This window comes from Diceros bicornis, chromosome 27, assembly GCF_020826845.1.
Source record: "Diceros bicornis minor isolate mBicDic1 chromosome 27, mDicBic1.mat.cur, whole genome shotgun sequence".
In the NCBI taxonomy this organism is placed as follows: domain Eukaryota; kingdom Metazoa; phylum Chordata; class Mammalia; order Perissodactyla; family Rhinocerotidae; genus Diceros; species Diceros bicornis.
The window spans coordinates 19,564,013-19,578,081 of record NC_080766.1 but is presented as its reverse complement, the minus strand read 5'-3'; the positions used below and the strand labels follow the sequence as shown (position 1 = coordinate 19,578,081).

At 43.6% G+C, this 14,069-nt stretch overlaps 1 protein-coding gene across 3 annotated transcripts in view; it reads right to left on the bottom strand.

The window, feature by feature from the left end:
- CXADR (CXADR Ig-like cell adhesion molecule) overlaps positions 1-6,193 on the bottom strand; it is a 70,294-nt gene extending 64,101 nt beyond the window's left edge. The window contains exon 1 of one of the 3 annotated variants that reach the window (XM_058522946.1): positions 5,820-6,193. In XM_058522946.1, coding sequence (XP_058378929.1) covers positions 5,820-5,862 — 43 coding nt within the window. In that variant the 5' untranslated portion in view covers positions 5,863-6,193. The remainder of the gene's footprint in view (positions 1-5,819) is intronic. The other 2 variants (XM_058522944.1, XM_058522945.1) reach the window with 2 other exon arrangements.
- Positions 6,194-14,069: the final 7,876 nt, after the last annotated feature.

Here is a 14,069-nt window from a genome sequence, read left to right as displayed (position 1 = left end):
AACCTTACACGGATGCCACCTGTCAGCGGTGATTCTCAATTCTGCATCACCTATCCTCGCCTCTCCCCTGAGATCAGTCCTTTGTTTAAATCTTCTTACTGGATATTTTTTACCTCCATTTCCCTCAGGTACCTCAAATACAACCTGTCCAAACTTAAGCTCATTGTCGCCCTCTCTGAAACTTGCTCCTCTTGTCTTTATCCCCTGTAGGTTAGTGACTTCACCATTCACTCGAGCCAGAAATCTTACTGCTTCTCTCCAACTTTCTTGCCTTTCATTCAACCAACCAGAAGTCAGGTTCCACTGCATCTCCCTCAAAAGAACTTTCCAGATCAAAGAGGAAGCCCAATTCCACTCTGCTGTGTTTCAACAGGGACTGCTTATGTCCAGATCATCCCAGATAGATGATCTATCAGTTCCCCCTGCCTCCAGAACCTCTGCAGAGTTCTGCATCATTCAAGAGAATCATCTCAGTGTATAACCTCACTTCTTTAATGCCTTTGCAAGCTTCTTAATGCCACTGTGGGGGGTGGTATAACTCGACAGATGTCTATCATCTCTCCTCTCCTACTAAGTTCTTGGCATAGCCTTCACATCTTTGCCCGCCCAAAGTGTGGTCTGCAGTGACATCAACGGGAATTTGTTAAAATGCAAAATCTCCGGCTCCACCTCACACTTTCTTATAAGAATGACTCAGTTCTTCTTATCACATAAAAAGTTTGAGAAGTGCTGATTATATGCGTTTATTTTTATTTATTTATATTTTGTGAGGAAGATGGGCCCTGAGCTAACATCTGCCAATCCTCCTCGTTTTTGCTGAAGAAGACTGGCCCTGGGCTAATATCCATGCCCATCTTCCTCCACTTTATATGGGACGCCGCCACAGCATGGCCCGACAAGCGGTGCGTCAGTGCGTGCCTGGGATCCAAACCAGCAAAGCCCGGGCCGCCCCAGCGGAGTGCGCGCACTTAACCGCTTGCGCCACCGGGCTGGCCCCCTAGATGCTTTTATGCACTGAATTTCTCAATTCCCGAGCCACATCACACCCTTTCAGATATCCAGGTCTTTGCAAAAGCCGTACGATCTGCTGGGGATGTCCTAGCAAACCTTTTGCACCTAGCACAAGCACAGTACATAGTAGGACATAAAATTTGAATGACTTGACCATTTAATCAATTAATTAAAGGATGAGTTCAGCTCCAGACTTGCCGAGTCTGCCGTACTAAAGTGCATTCAGGCGGAAGCTGAATGTCAGGCAGCTGGAAATAGTGGCCCAGAATTCAAAGGAGAGGTGGGCTGAGCTGGCAATATTTTTAAGTCACTAGCAACTATCTGGAGGTTACAGTAATGGAGAGATAAGGTCACCCAGATTTAAGATGGAGACTGAGGACTATGGGCCAACTCACTGAGAAGGCTGACATTTAAGGGACCTATTGTGCAAGGCAGTGAACAGCAGGTTAATAGAAAGAACCAAAATAGGTGTCAAGAAGCTCCAAAAAGATAAATGGATTTGGCACACAGCTACTGTTACCTTTGGCACTGAAACAGGGGGGTGGAACAGAACCATAAGGTCAGAGATAAAGCAGAAGCTTAACTTTAGACTAACAACCGAATGAGACAAGGCTAGTGGAATGATCCCTACAAGGACCATCTTTATTGTATGAGAAGGGAGGGAAAGAGAGATGGAACTGATAAGAGTTGTATCATATACACAGGCCCAGTGGTCAAGAGGTTGAAAACTTTCAGTTACACAACATTTACTGAACACGTGCTCTCTGCCAGGTGCCACAAGCTAACACCGGGACTATAACCATGAACAACACAGGTAATGTCCCTGCCCCCTGACCTGGTGCAATGAGACAAATGAGTAACTGATGGACACAAGAGATAAGGTAAGGAGCGAATATAGGGTGGCTTGCCTTGTAAGACAGGCAACTTTTGCTCTGGTGGTTGGTACAACGGCAGGAATGTAAATAGCAAGAGAGAGGTATATGGAGCGGAGAGAGTCCACATCTAATAATCTTCTTTTTGTTTTTTTTTGCCGAGGAAGATTAGCTCTGAGCTAACATCTGTGCCCATCTTCCTCTATTTCATATGTGAGTCACCACCACAGTATGGCTGACAAGTGGTGTAGGTCCCTGCCCAGGATCCGAACCCTCGAAGCCAGAGTGTGAAAACTTAACCACTAGGCCACAGGGCCAGCCTCATAATCCTTTTTTCTCATGTAAAGGAAAAGACTCCAGGAAAGCAAATCGATAAACACTTCACTTTGCTCCTCAACAACTCTGAAACAGGAGGATCCCCATTCTTTTTTTGTGTGTGTGAGGAGGATCAGCCCTGAGCTAACATCTGCCAAGCCTTCTCTTTTTTTTGCTGAGGAAGACTGGCCCTGACCTAACATCCGTGCCCATCTCCCTCCACTTTATATGGGATGCTGCCACAGCATGGCTTGCCAAGCAGTGTGTCGGTGCGTGTCCGGGATACGAACCGGCGAACCCCGGGCCACCGCAGCGGAGGCCGCGCACTTAACCGCTTGCGCCACTGGGCCGGCCCCAGGATCCCCATTCTTGACACATAAAGCAACTGATGCACACAGAGAAGACAGGTGCCTGCGCCATTAAATGGCTAACAGGTGGTTGGGAGGCCAGAATCCTTGGCCAGTACTTTTTTAGTTCTGCTCATGTTGACAGCATGAAAAACAGCAGCATCACAAACTTTAACAAGATTCCCAGGTGATGCTGATGCTTCTGGTACACGGGCCACATTAGTTTACAACACCAGTCTAAGCCCTGGATCCTCGTGTTCTTACAGTAGTGCTCGAAAGTATTCAACTAAGATCAAGAAATTAAAGGGATAATAATAAAAGCCTTCAGTACCTGGCACACAGTCAAACCAACAGGTGGTTTTTAATAAATGACAGATAACCAGTGAGAGAAATTTAGAATGTCAATTAGAGGTAATCAAAGAGGAAAGTGGCTGTGTAAGAGGCAGAATAATATAGTGGTAAGAGCAAGGATGAAGGAGGAAATTCGTGACCTTTTCAAGTTAAGTTATATAACCACTCTGTGCCTCAGTTTCCCCACTTGTACAACAGGGATCATTATAATACACACCCTCTAGGGTGCTGGGTAGACTGAGTCAGTAGAAATAAAGCCCTTAGAGCAGTGCCTGGTATTTAATAACTGCTCAAGCAAGGCTTTAATTTTACTACCATTGCTACTGCTCTACTACTACTGCCACTACTATTTCTAGTAGTACGAGTTGCTACTAGGCAGGCAAGAAAAACGCACCAAAATGAGTTCCACCAGCAACCAGAGTATACCACAGAACTCTTTACAATCCACATAAAGAGAGATCTAGAGGAAGATCTATCACTGATAACACTGATTTTTTTTTTTTGCTGAGGAAGATTGGCCCTGAGCTAACATCTGTTGCCAATCTTCTTTTTTTGCTTGAGGAAGATTAGCCCTGAGCTAACATCTGTGCCAATCTTCCTCTATTTTGTATGGGGGTTGCTGCCACAGCATGGCTAACGAGTGGTGTAGGTCCACGCCTGGGATGCGAACCCCTGCCAGCGAAGTAGAGCATGCTGACCTCAACTACTACGCACCCGAGCCAGCCCCCACTGCAATTTTTAATATGCAAGCCTCCACCTTGTTCTGCCAACTTGTAGGAGCCACTCATGTCAGCACTCAACCTGAGTTCATAGCAATAAATTTCTAAAATGACGAGAAGTATCTGAAGAAATACTCAAAGCTGTACATCAATTACATGGTTTTTGAGTTGCATCCTAAGCTGGAAAACTGGAATTAAAAATAGCTGTCTTGTTTACCTGAAGACAAGACAATCGTCCTTTAACAAGACGCCCAGTGTAACCTCGTGTACACTTTATGAGCAGAATGACTCTATATGTATCAAAATATCCTTGATTGAGGGGCCGGCCCCGTGGCTTAGCTGTTAAGTGCGCGCGCTCCGCTACTGGCAGCCCGGGTTCAGATCCCGGGCGCGCACCGACGCACCGCTTCTCCCGCCATGCTGAGGCCGCGTCCCACATACAGCAACTAGAAGGATGTGCAACTATGACATACAACTATCTACCGGGCTTTGGGGGGAGAAAAAAAAAAGGAGGAGGATTGGCAATAGATGTTAGCTCAGAGCCGGTCTTCCTCAGCAAAAAGAGGAGGATTAGCATGGATGTTAGCTCAGGGCTGATCTTCCTCACAAAAAATAAAATAAATAAATAAATAAAACTGTTAAAGAAAAAAAAAAATCCTTGATTGAAATTGTGCCTACCAAAGTGAGGCATCCAGAAAAAATGAAATCCAGACAATTATCTGGATATCCCCAGAAAAAAAATTCGTCTACCTGGTTTATGTTCTTCCACTCTTCTGCCTTAGATGTAGGCTAACATCTTTTTCCATAGAGAACACAAACGCTGCGTTCTAAGCTGCAACTCCAGTTCAGTCCTTGACAAAACAAAGGTGGGAACCTACCATGTAAACGGGTTACTGACCCTTCACCTTTGCCGGAAGCTCTACTTCGGAAATTTCAGCCAAGTCTAAGTGATATGTATCAAAAAGGTGGAGATAGTGCTCTAGACTCAGATTGAACTTAGACTTGTTAATAGAATGTAGATCCCATGAGTAATGCTCACAGCTGTGGCATCCAACAATGGAATTAACATTTCAACAGGAAGCAGAGAGCCGTCCCAACAGAAAGGGCCACTCGATCCTGCTTCAAAGCACTTAAAAAAAAATTATCCTTCTGGAGGCTACACCAAGTGTGCCTCCTAGGGTCCCACCTATAGATTTTTTTTTAATGAGTCATTTGGTTCTAAAATGCGACAAGTGCTTACTCTGACGAACAAGATCAGCTGGCTGAAACACTGACATGAAAACAGATCAGTTTTTCTAAGTGTCAAACGATTATGCCTTCTAATGGTCCAAGCATTTTTTTAAATGCTGTTTCTTCCCTCCCGAGAAAGGCGCAGTGGAAAAATGTACTTAGCGAATCCTTTGGGAATTACCCTGTACATGTCATCCCATCTTATCTTCAAAATGAACCAACTCATTACAAACTCAAAACCGAGATTACTAATTACTCCTTTGCACTCTGCCCCGGGACTGCGGCAATCAATACTGCATTTTTGCAGGAACCTACTTTTGATTTTTCACGGTCTACTTCGCCGAGTTACCATCTCGTTAACAGCTCGTGCCTGGGCTCGCCTCTCCGACCAGATCAAGAAGGCTCACAGGCTCCCGTGCGTTCAGCGCCTCTTTCCTAGAAGAAGCTTGGACGATCCGAGGCACTGAAAAGCTCAGTGTCCATTTCACCATGGCGTTTGTAATTCAGCCTCCCTGCCTGGACCGCTCGATACCTGAAAACTTGCCGCCCCAGGCATTTGAAATGGGGTAACCCTGCACGGACTCTACACGGCGGCGAACAAGGGAAAGGGCAAGGAAATAAAGCAGAGCCCGCACCCGCGGCAAAGACCAGTCTGGGAGCGACGCCAGGCGCACCCGGCACGCCGCGCCCACCCACACGCGCCCGGGAGCCCCTGCACCGCCGCTCCGTATCCCCGGGCTCGGTCTCCCGCGCCGCCAACGCCCCCCGGACACCCCACGTCCCCGCAGGGCTCCCTCCCGAGCCGCTCCACCTTCCCGGCTGGCGCGCCCGGCCCGGCAAACCAGCCCCGCGCAAAGCCCCCCGCACCGCCGCCCCCTCCCCCACGCTCATTGTTCCCGGGTGGCCGCCGGCAGCCCGCGCCCCAGGGCTGCGCCGGCAGTGGAGACCCAAGGGACCGAATTGCCCCCACTCACCCGCGACTCCGCACAGGAGCACGAAGAGCAGCAGAAGCGCCATGGTGGCGGCCCGGCCGTGGGCGGCGACGGCAGGTAGGCGGCTCTCACCCGAGGTCTCAGTCACCCGGCTCCTCGCGCGCTCCCGACTGGCTGGCGGCGGCGGCACCTCCGCACCCCCGTCCCACCCCGCCCTCGCTCGGCAGGTGAAGCACGTCACTTCCGGTAGCGGCGAGCCCCGGGGCGCGGGCCGGCTCCGCCGGGCGCGTGGGGTTGCCGTGGCAACCGGGCGCAGTGCGCTGGCTGCCCCGGGAACCCTCCCCGGGAGGGACCTGCCCGGCCGGCCGCGCTCGGCGTTAGCGTGCGCCGCAGCCGCTCGCCCCCAGCCTGAGCCTGGCTCCCCGCCTCAGTGCCTTCAGTTAAATCGGGGTTTGTGCCCGAGGGTCGGGCCAGCCCTCTCTCCAGACAACTGCAACTGCGGTTGCGCCCTTCCTTAAGGGCGCGGCACCGGACAATACTCGCCCGCCTGCCGGGGACCCTGAAGAGCGCTAATGCAGGGATCCCGCCTGCGCTCACCCCGCCCTCCCCTCGAGGCAGTAGGGGGTGGGGGCCCCGGGGGCCCCCCCAGCCACGCGTCCCACCTCTGGCGATTTGCTACAGGGGTGGGGTCTCCCACCTAAGGCTCTGGGGAAAGCCAACCGGGCAGCCCCCAGCATTTGTTCCCATGTCATTGAGGCGGATGGGCTGATGTAGAAGAAGGCTCGAGAAGGCTTTTCTCCATCTCCAGTAATGACTGAAACCCTAAACTGCAGCTACGGGTTTGGGAAATATCCAGACTGGGTTTTTTCCCCCTTTGTATTGAAGGTTATTCTAGCCCTGAAATTGACCAATAAGGACCAGTGAGATTGAAAAGTAGGGCTAAGCAGGGGTGGTTAATGGCTTGGGGAGGGAGAGGTGCTTGAGGGCCGGGGAATTAGATCTGTTGAATCGCCGGATCAACCCTGCCATGTCGCTTCGCTTCTGCCTCCTGGTGCCCTCCATACTTGTTCTTGTGTTATTTTGCCGCTTGTTCTCCGTTGCTCTTTTTAGATAACGTTTATTTATAACTGCTGAGAGACGAGTGTTCCCAACAGTTCCGTATCGGGAGTGAATTAGAAGACAGAAGCAGTGTAGCACAGTGGGTACGTTCTTGGGCTCCAGATGGGGCAGGAACTGGGCAAGTAACTTAGAAATAGCACCTGCCTCAGGGGTAGCTATGAAAATTAGATGAGATAATGCACACAGAAAAATTCTTGGCACCGTGCCTGGCGCATAGTGAGTACTTAGTAAAGTGGAAGCTAATGAAAAATAATATTGGAAAATTCTTATTATTTCTTGAGCCAGCAAAGAAAATAAATCAGTTACCAGGAAGACCAAAATTGCCCAACTGCAATCTACCCTGGTGGCTTGCAACCCTGGCTGCACGTGAAAATTATCCGGAGAACGTATACACAATACTAACACCTGAGCCCCCACCAGCGATCCTGACTTAACTTGTCTCCAGTGGAATCCTGGCTGATGTAAGGAGAGTCCACAGTTACCCCTAGGGGCTTCCTGTTAGTTGAGGAAACAGGAATTCTACTGGATGTAATTAAAGATATGAAATATTTGAAACTTAAATTTTTACTCACCACACTATACTTTCTAAAATTAGAAAAGATTAAGCGCTAAAGTTGTTTGTATCGATTTCAGACTGTTTTATGAGAATTTTTCTAGTATTAATCACTTTGAAGTAGCACACACTTGTTATAAAGTTGCTACCCTGTCTCCTCCAGTAGAATGCAAGTCACCCTTGAGGAGTCCTCTCAACCACTTACTAGAGGAAATCTTTAGAAATTACCCGAAAGGATTTTCATCTTAATCCCTTCCCTTCTGGTACTTTTTCTTTTTACAGTCCCTACCTTTTGCCTCCTTCTGTGGTAGGCGTTTTCATACCTATCAATCACTTCTCTTACTCTGAATATTTCTAGAAGGCCAAAAAGGCCCATTATTCATCTTTGTCACTCTTGGAAGCACAGCCCCATAGTAGGTTCTCTAGTATTTGTTGAATTGAATATACTCCATTCATATGTTAATTAATATGTTGACTATATTAATAAAAAGTATTTAAATATCCATGCAATAACTCAAAAATCATTATAGCCTAACATGTCTTTTTAGAATGTACTTTTAAAAATGTATATTTTACGAAATTAATGTTTTATACTTCTTTAGATTACGGAACACAAATTTTTCCAAATGTGTCTAAGATTTAAGTAACTTTTAAAGGATCAGTTTATCTTATTTAGGGAACTATTGTTATTTAAAAAATTATATTAAAGATGAGGAAAAAAGGAAAAAAAGTTGTATGAAGTCATCTTTAGACTTTGGTTTGTGACTACATTATTTCATATAAGCAGTAAGCTAAAATCACTCAATTATGTGAAACTTCTTAATGAACCTTAAAAAGCCTTTGTGGCTGTTGTCAGCTTTGAAATTATGTCTCCTGGAAGCTATCATGAGATAATCTCATTAATTCTGGAATGTACAAATTATTAATTGTTTGATGTCCTCAAACCTAGCTAACAAATAGTGCACAGCCATTAAATGAATTGCCCTGTCTTAGTAAATCAAGCCGACCACATTGTATAACCTCTAAACCAGTAGAAAGGTGGTTCCTGGTCCATCAAGAAGGTGGTAAATAGAGAGACATAAATAACTCTGTGGTTAATATAGCATCGGTCCTTACAAAGACTTCTCAGCAGTAATGGATTTGTCAACACACCCACAGATTATTAAAATTCTATGATCACATTCAGAGGTTAACTTACACTTAAGAATTAAAGGATTTTCACCTCTCTCCAGCTTGGAATATGAAGGCATGTGAAGCAAGAAACTTTCTTTCTTACATGACACTGCTAATTTTTATATTTTCCGGAAATTGACAATGCTGTTCATAATAAGAAATGAAGATTCCCAGCAAGTTCGAGTTCTGCTTATATTCCCCAGAACATTGATTTTATGGGTTAATACCATCCAAGTCAACTATTTACCCCTAAGCGTATGAATTTATAAATACATACATTTTAAGTTTTATGCCATGTTTATGAATCAACCCGTAGCAAGTAACCCGGCATTTTTTTTAAGATTCCTAATAATGCAGATTCCAAAATGAGTACACAAAAGAGATAAGTTTATACAGACCCAAACTGAGGATTTTATTGATGGCCTTTTTTAATGTTCTTATCCAAGAATAATCTATTTCTTCTGATTGCTTTCTTCTCATTGTTTTGGTCTCTCTCACTTCATACTAGTTGCTTTCCTCCAATTTCCACTGATACGTGGTTTTCTGCTCAAAGGTTAAAATAGGGCAGAAAAAAGAAGCATATTGAAAGTTTTGGGCTTGTAGGTGATACTTTTCTATGGGGTCAATTTAAGGAGTACCCCAGTAAACCTACTTTTAGAAAAGACCACTAATATCCAGCACTCGATGTAAACCCAGGGTGGCCAGCTCTCTGGAGGGACGGCTGGAAGAGCACTGGGGCCATCAACGTGGGTATATAAACCCGTGTCTGCGCAGTACGGTATCCCCGCCCTCTCCCTGCGTGATATCTCCTGTCCCAAGACGCTCTTTTTACCCACCCCATCTTATGTCAGCTCGCAGAAAGGGTAAGGGTGGGATCTCAGCGTTTAACTTCTTGTTAAACTAACTCTGAACCAATAGCCCTGTTTTAGCCCCACCCTCATCCCACTCTCAGATATGCCTGATGCCACTGAATCCTGAATCTCTTTGCAGGTTGACTTTGACCACTGCTGGTTTAGAATTCAGCTTTCTTGAGTGCATTCAGTCCGTCAACTTGTGTCCCTCTGCTTTCCAGTTTCCAAAAGTTTGGTGGTGGTGTCTTCTGTCCTGTTGTCATTTTTCTTGTACCTGGAGGCCTTTTTTAAAAAATCCAATCAAGTCTGAAGAGAATTAACATCTTTACACTTCTCCTGGATAATACAAGGCTTTTAGACTGGTTTAACGCCTATCAAATCCCCCTCCTAATTTATAGTGTAATCCAATGTTTTTGTTCTGTCCATCTGATAAATTATACATTGTCCTTTTTTTATAGAGCCAATGTTTTATTAGATTTGTCTACATATCTTTTTCACCATTTCTTCTTGCATCTCAAAACGCTTCTAGGATAGTTTTCCTTCTTCCAGAAGTATGTCCTTTACAAATTCCTTTACTAAAGATCTCTTTAAGGTAAACTTGGTTTCTGTTTGTCTAAAAGTATCTAGCTTTAATTTGCCCTCATTCTTAAAAGGTAGAGTTCTTGGTATAGAATTTGGGGCTTACTGGTCTTTTCTGTCGGTGCTTTCAAAATACTATTCCACTATATTCTGGCTTTCTTTGCTGCTCTAATGGAGTCAATCTTATGATCTCTGTAGATAATCTGGCTGATTTTAAGATCTTCTCTTTGATTCACTGTTTGATTTGATTACAATGTGTCTATTTTGGGATTTCTTTTTATTTATCTAGCAATGAATTTCCTGAACCTGAGATAATTCCTGTCATCCCTCAATGCTGGAAAAACCTCAATATTCAAACTCTTGTTGAATGTTGGTTTTCCCACACTCTGTTATCATCCTCTGAGATGCCAATTAGATGTATGTTACACCTTCTCATTCTAGCCTTCACATCCTATTCTCTTATGTTTTTCATGTATTTGATATTCTGAGCTAAATTCCTGGTAATTTTTTTCAGTTTTATCTGCCTATTAACAACTTTGCTCTTCAGTTGTGTTGAATCTACTATTCAGTTCTGCAAATGCATTTTAATTTCAATTATATTTTTCATTTATAGATATTTAATCTTTTTTCATATCTGTTTGGTTTCTTATTCCCTACTCATACTTCCAAATATCTCTTGTATTTCTTTAAACATATTAAACAAGCTTAATATATATTGTGTGCAATCATTACTTGATTTGAAATCTTTGTGCATCTCATTTTGTTTTTTGTTTATGCAGATTCTTGCTTATGTTAAGCTTCTTTTTTCATGTTTTAGGATTATTTTTTCTTGTTAGCTCATGTTTGTGGAACTTTGTGTGAATTATTTGAAGGTTTTAAGTGCTTTCCTTGGAAGAGGATTTGTATTAGCTTCTGCCAGGATCCTAGGGGCTCTACCAATCCAGGAAAACTTTTAAAATAATTTTTGGCATTAAGTTTCACAAAGGACACAGTTAATGTAAATTTGGATGAGAAACCAGCATGAGGGGGGCTGTAGTTACGGATTTTCAGATGAGGTTCATCCCTCTCATCTCTTCAATAGCCTTTTAAATAAAAGAACACTCCTGGGCTCTGTAGATTAGCTGTATAGAGAAATCAAACCACATCTTCCTTTGTTGATAATCCTCCACGGTTTTTCACTTACTTTGCTCCTTTCGGTTTGTTGAATCACTTGAAAAACATTACATTTGGTTGCTTTTGTGAGATTCTCTGGTGTCTGGATAGAATAAATAAATCCTTATCAAGGATTTCCTGAGCAAGTTTTCTTAAAATGTCTAAGTTAGGGCATTTCCCGGGCCACATTCTGACTTTCAGGGCCATAGGTATTTTCCTTTGTGGATTCCTCCCACCATAAAAAATATTTAAAATTATCTCTTATGACTGTGTTGGTATAAAGACAAATTTAATCCAGGCTGGATCATATCATTATTTCTTCTGATTTTAAAAGAAATGAAAACATTTTCACAGGCTCTGGATAAGCTGGCTCTGGACATTGCTCATCTCTCCCTCCCTCTTGCCACCCCTAATATAAGCCGTTCTGGTGATACCAATAATATTAGAGGTTTCCTTTGGAAGGGAAGGAAAGGAGTGAACTTACAAATTTCCCCTTCATCTCTGTCTCTGTTTCACCTCTTTTGCCCAAAGTCCCTATCCTTATGGAACTCATCCTCAGTCCCTTTTCTCTACTTTTATTCTTAGGCCAGAACAATCCACAGAGTACTAAATTTGCCCAGTACTAAAGATAAGAAAGAAATATTTACCTAGGAATAAAAGTCTATTGATTGTTTTATTTAAACTCTTCCTTCATCTCCACATTTCTCTTGTTTGTATTTTGGCTTTGAGGTGTTTTTGTTTGCTTGTTTGGGTGGAAAAAAAATCAGACTAGTAGAGTAAACCAGGAGCTTATATCCTCTTCCTGGGATATAGGAGTTAGTCACACTGACTTTGGTGGTGACCTTTAGAATGAAAATTAAACTCTGAACTCTATCATAATCCTTAGGAAGAAAGAATTACAGTGGCTGGTGTTTGTGATGTACACATAGGGTATTTTGAGGATGGATGACTTAATGTTTGCACAGTGCTCTGGGCATTTTAGATCAAAGATGCTGTGCTTACCCAGTGTTAAACCCATTTAATTTATACCCAGATTATAAATTTAAATGTTACAGAAGTGGATGGAGCCTCGTACACTTTATATCTTGCTGGTTTCTTTTTGGCTGGAGACAGCTTTCTATCTGATAGGTAATAACAATGCTTCCCATTTATAGGCCCTATAACAGCTTTCATCCAAGGAGTTCAAAGAACTCAGCAATTATGACTCATTGTTCCATAAACTATCTCTACAAGACTCAAGATGACACACATTGAGGTAAACTGTTTATAGGCAAAGAAGCTAGAGTCATGGGGGCATTAACATGTTGACAAGGCATTTCAGGAGTCGGAGATGGAACTCAGAATAAACAGAAAAACTCAAAGAAAGGGATAAGTCCCTTTCTTTGATTAGATGGTAACCAGTAGCCCACATTCCTTCCCCATAAAGAGAAGCTCTTCAAGGGCTTCACTTGTGTTTATGATAAAGATAATAATTCTTGACTATGAAGAGTTTAGCTCTCACCTACCTCTCCAAGCTCATCTCATACTCCCTCTCCCCTCTGTAGCTAAGCCACTTTGCAGATGCTGTTCCCTCTGCCTGGAATACTTGGCCTTCTCAAGTGGATATCTCCTAGGTATCCTTCCCATTTCAGATCTAGTGTCCCCCTCCTAAGAGACCCCCTGATTAAGTCAAATTCCAGCATTATAGTTTGTCAGACACCTCTCCTTCAGAACACTTGCCATAGTTGCATTTTTATACTTGAATGTGTTAATTATTTGATTGTTTGATTAGTACCTATCCCACTCACCCAACTGTAGGTTCCATGAGGGCAGGGAACATGTCTGTACTGTTGTCACCCCAGCATCTAGTTTAGTGCTTAGTGCTAAATATGGACTTAAAACGTATTTGTTGACTGAATTAGTTAGATTTTAAGAAATTTTAAGAAATTTGAACCCAAATCCTGAAACTTCAATTTGGAATTATAATCAGGAAGAAAATGGTTGGCATTCTAAATTACTATTCTAACATATTTGAACAAGAAAATGGAGAATTCCTTAACAACTTAATTCAAACTAAAACCATTAAAATCTAGTAAGATAACAAGAGACAAATTAGGAAAACAGTGAAAGAGGGGAGCTCAGAAAAACTGTGATTAAGGGGAGCTGCCACAATTTAATTCAAAATTTATCTCTGGTTTTTGGAAATCTGAGATTGGACAGGAAAGCCAGTGTGTTATTTCTATAGCAGGAGTCCCCATTTGAATCCAAGAAGTAGACTTTTCTGTATATTTCCCTTTGGCTCTTTGGCTTCCAGTCATCTTCGTATGTTAATTTGAGCAGTGGAAGGGGCTCACTGTAGATTTTTCTAGGGCACCTGAAGAAGACTGAGAAGACTAGATGCATTCGAGTTGTCTGTTCCCTGGCCTTTTGAAGTGCTCACATCTGAGACTTCTGGACAGTTGCTGCCAGCAAAAGCCTTAGATATACTGACCAGTTGCTTAAGTGTAACACAGAGTGGGCAAGAATCTCTCTTCTTCTGAAGTCAGGTTATTTGATTTAGTAGAAAGAGCAATCCAATGTGTTTGTGTGTGTGTGGTGGTAGTGTTTGTTTTTGTTTTAAACAGGGCCTGTCATAATCCTCTCTGTGTTTTGGAAAGGAAACTCTAGAGGCAGGACCAAGGATGGCTCTGAAGAGAGTAAGAAGGAGGTCATTGAATAAATTGTCATAGTTACGGTAAAAGCTGGTGGGGTCTGAACTCAAGTTGTGGCGGTGAGAGAGGTTTGGGAGATATTTCGGAGAAAGAACCAGCAGGATTTGAGCCCTGTTGGATGTGGGCAGTGGGAACAGGAAACAATGAAAGCCATCTCAGGTTTCTAGGTTTGGGC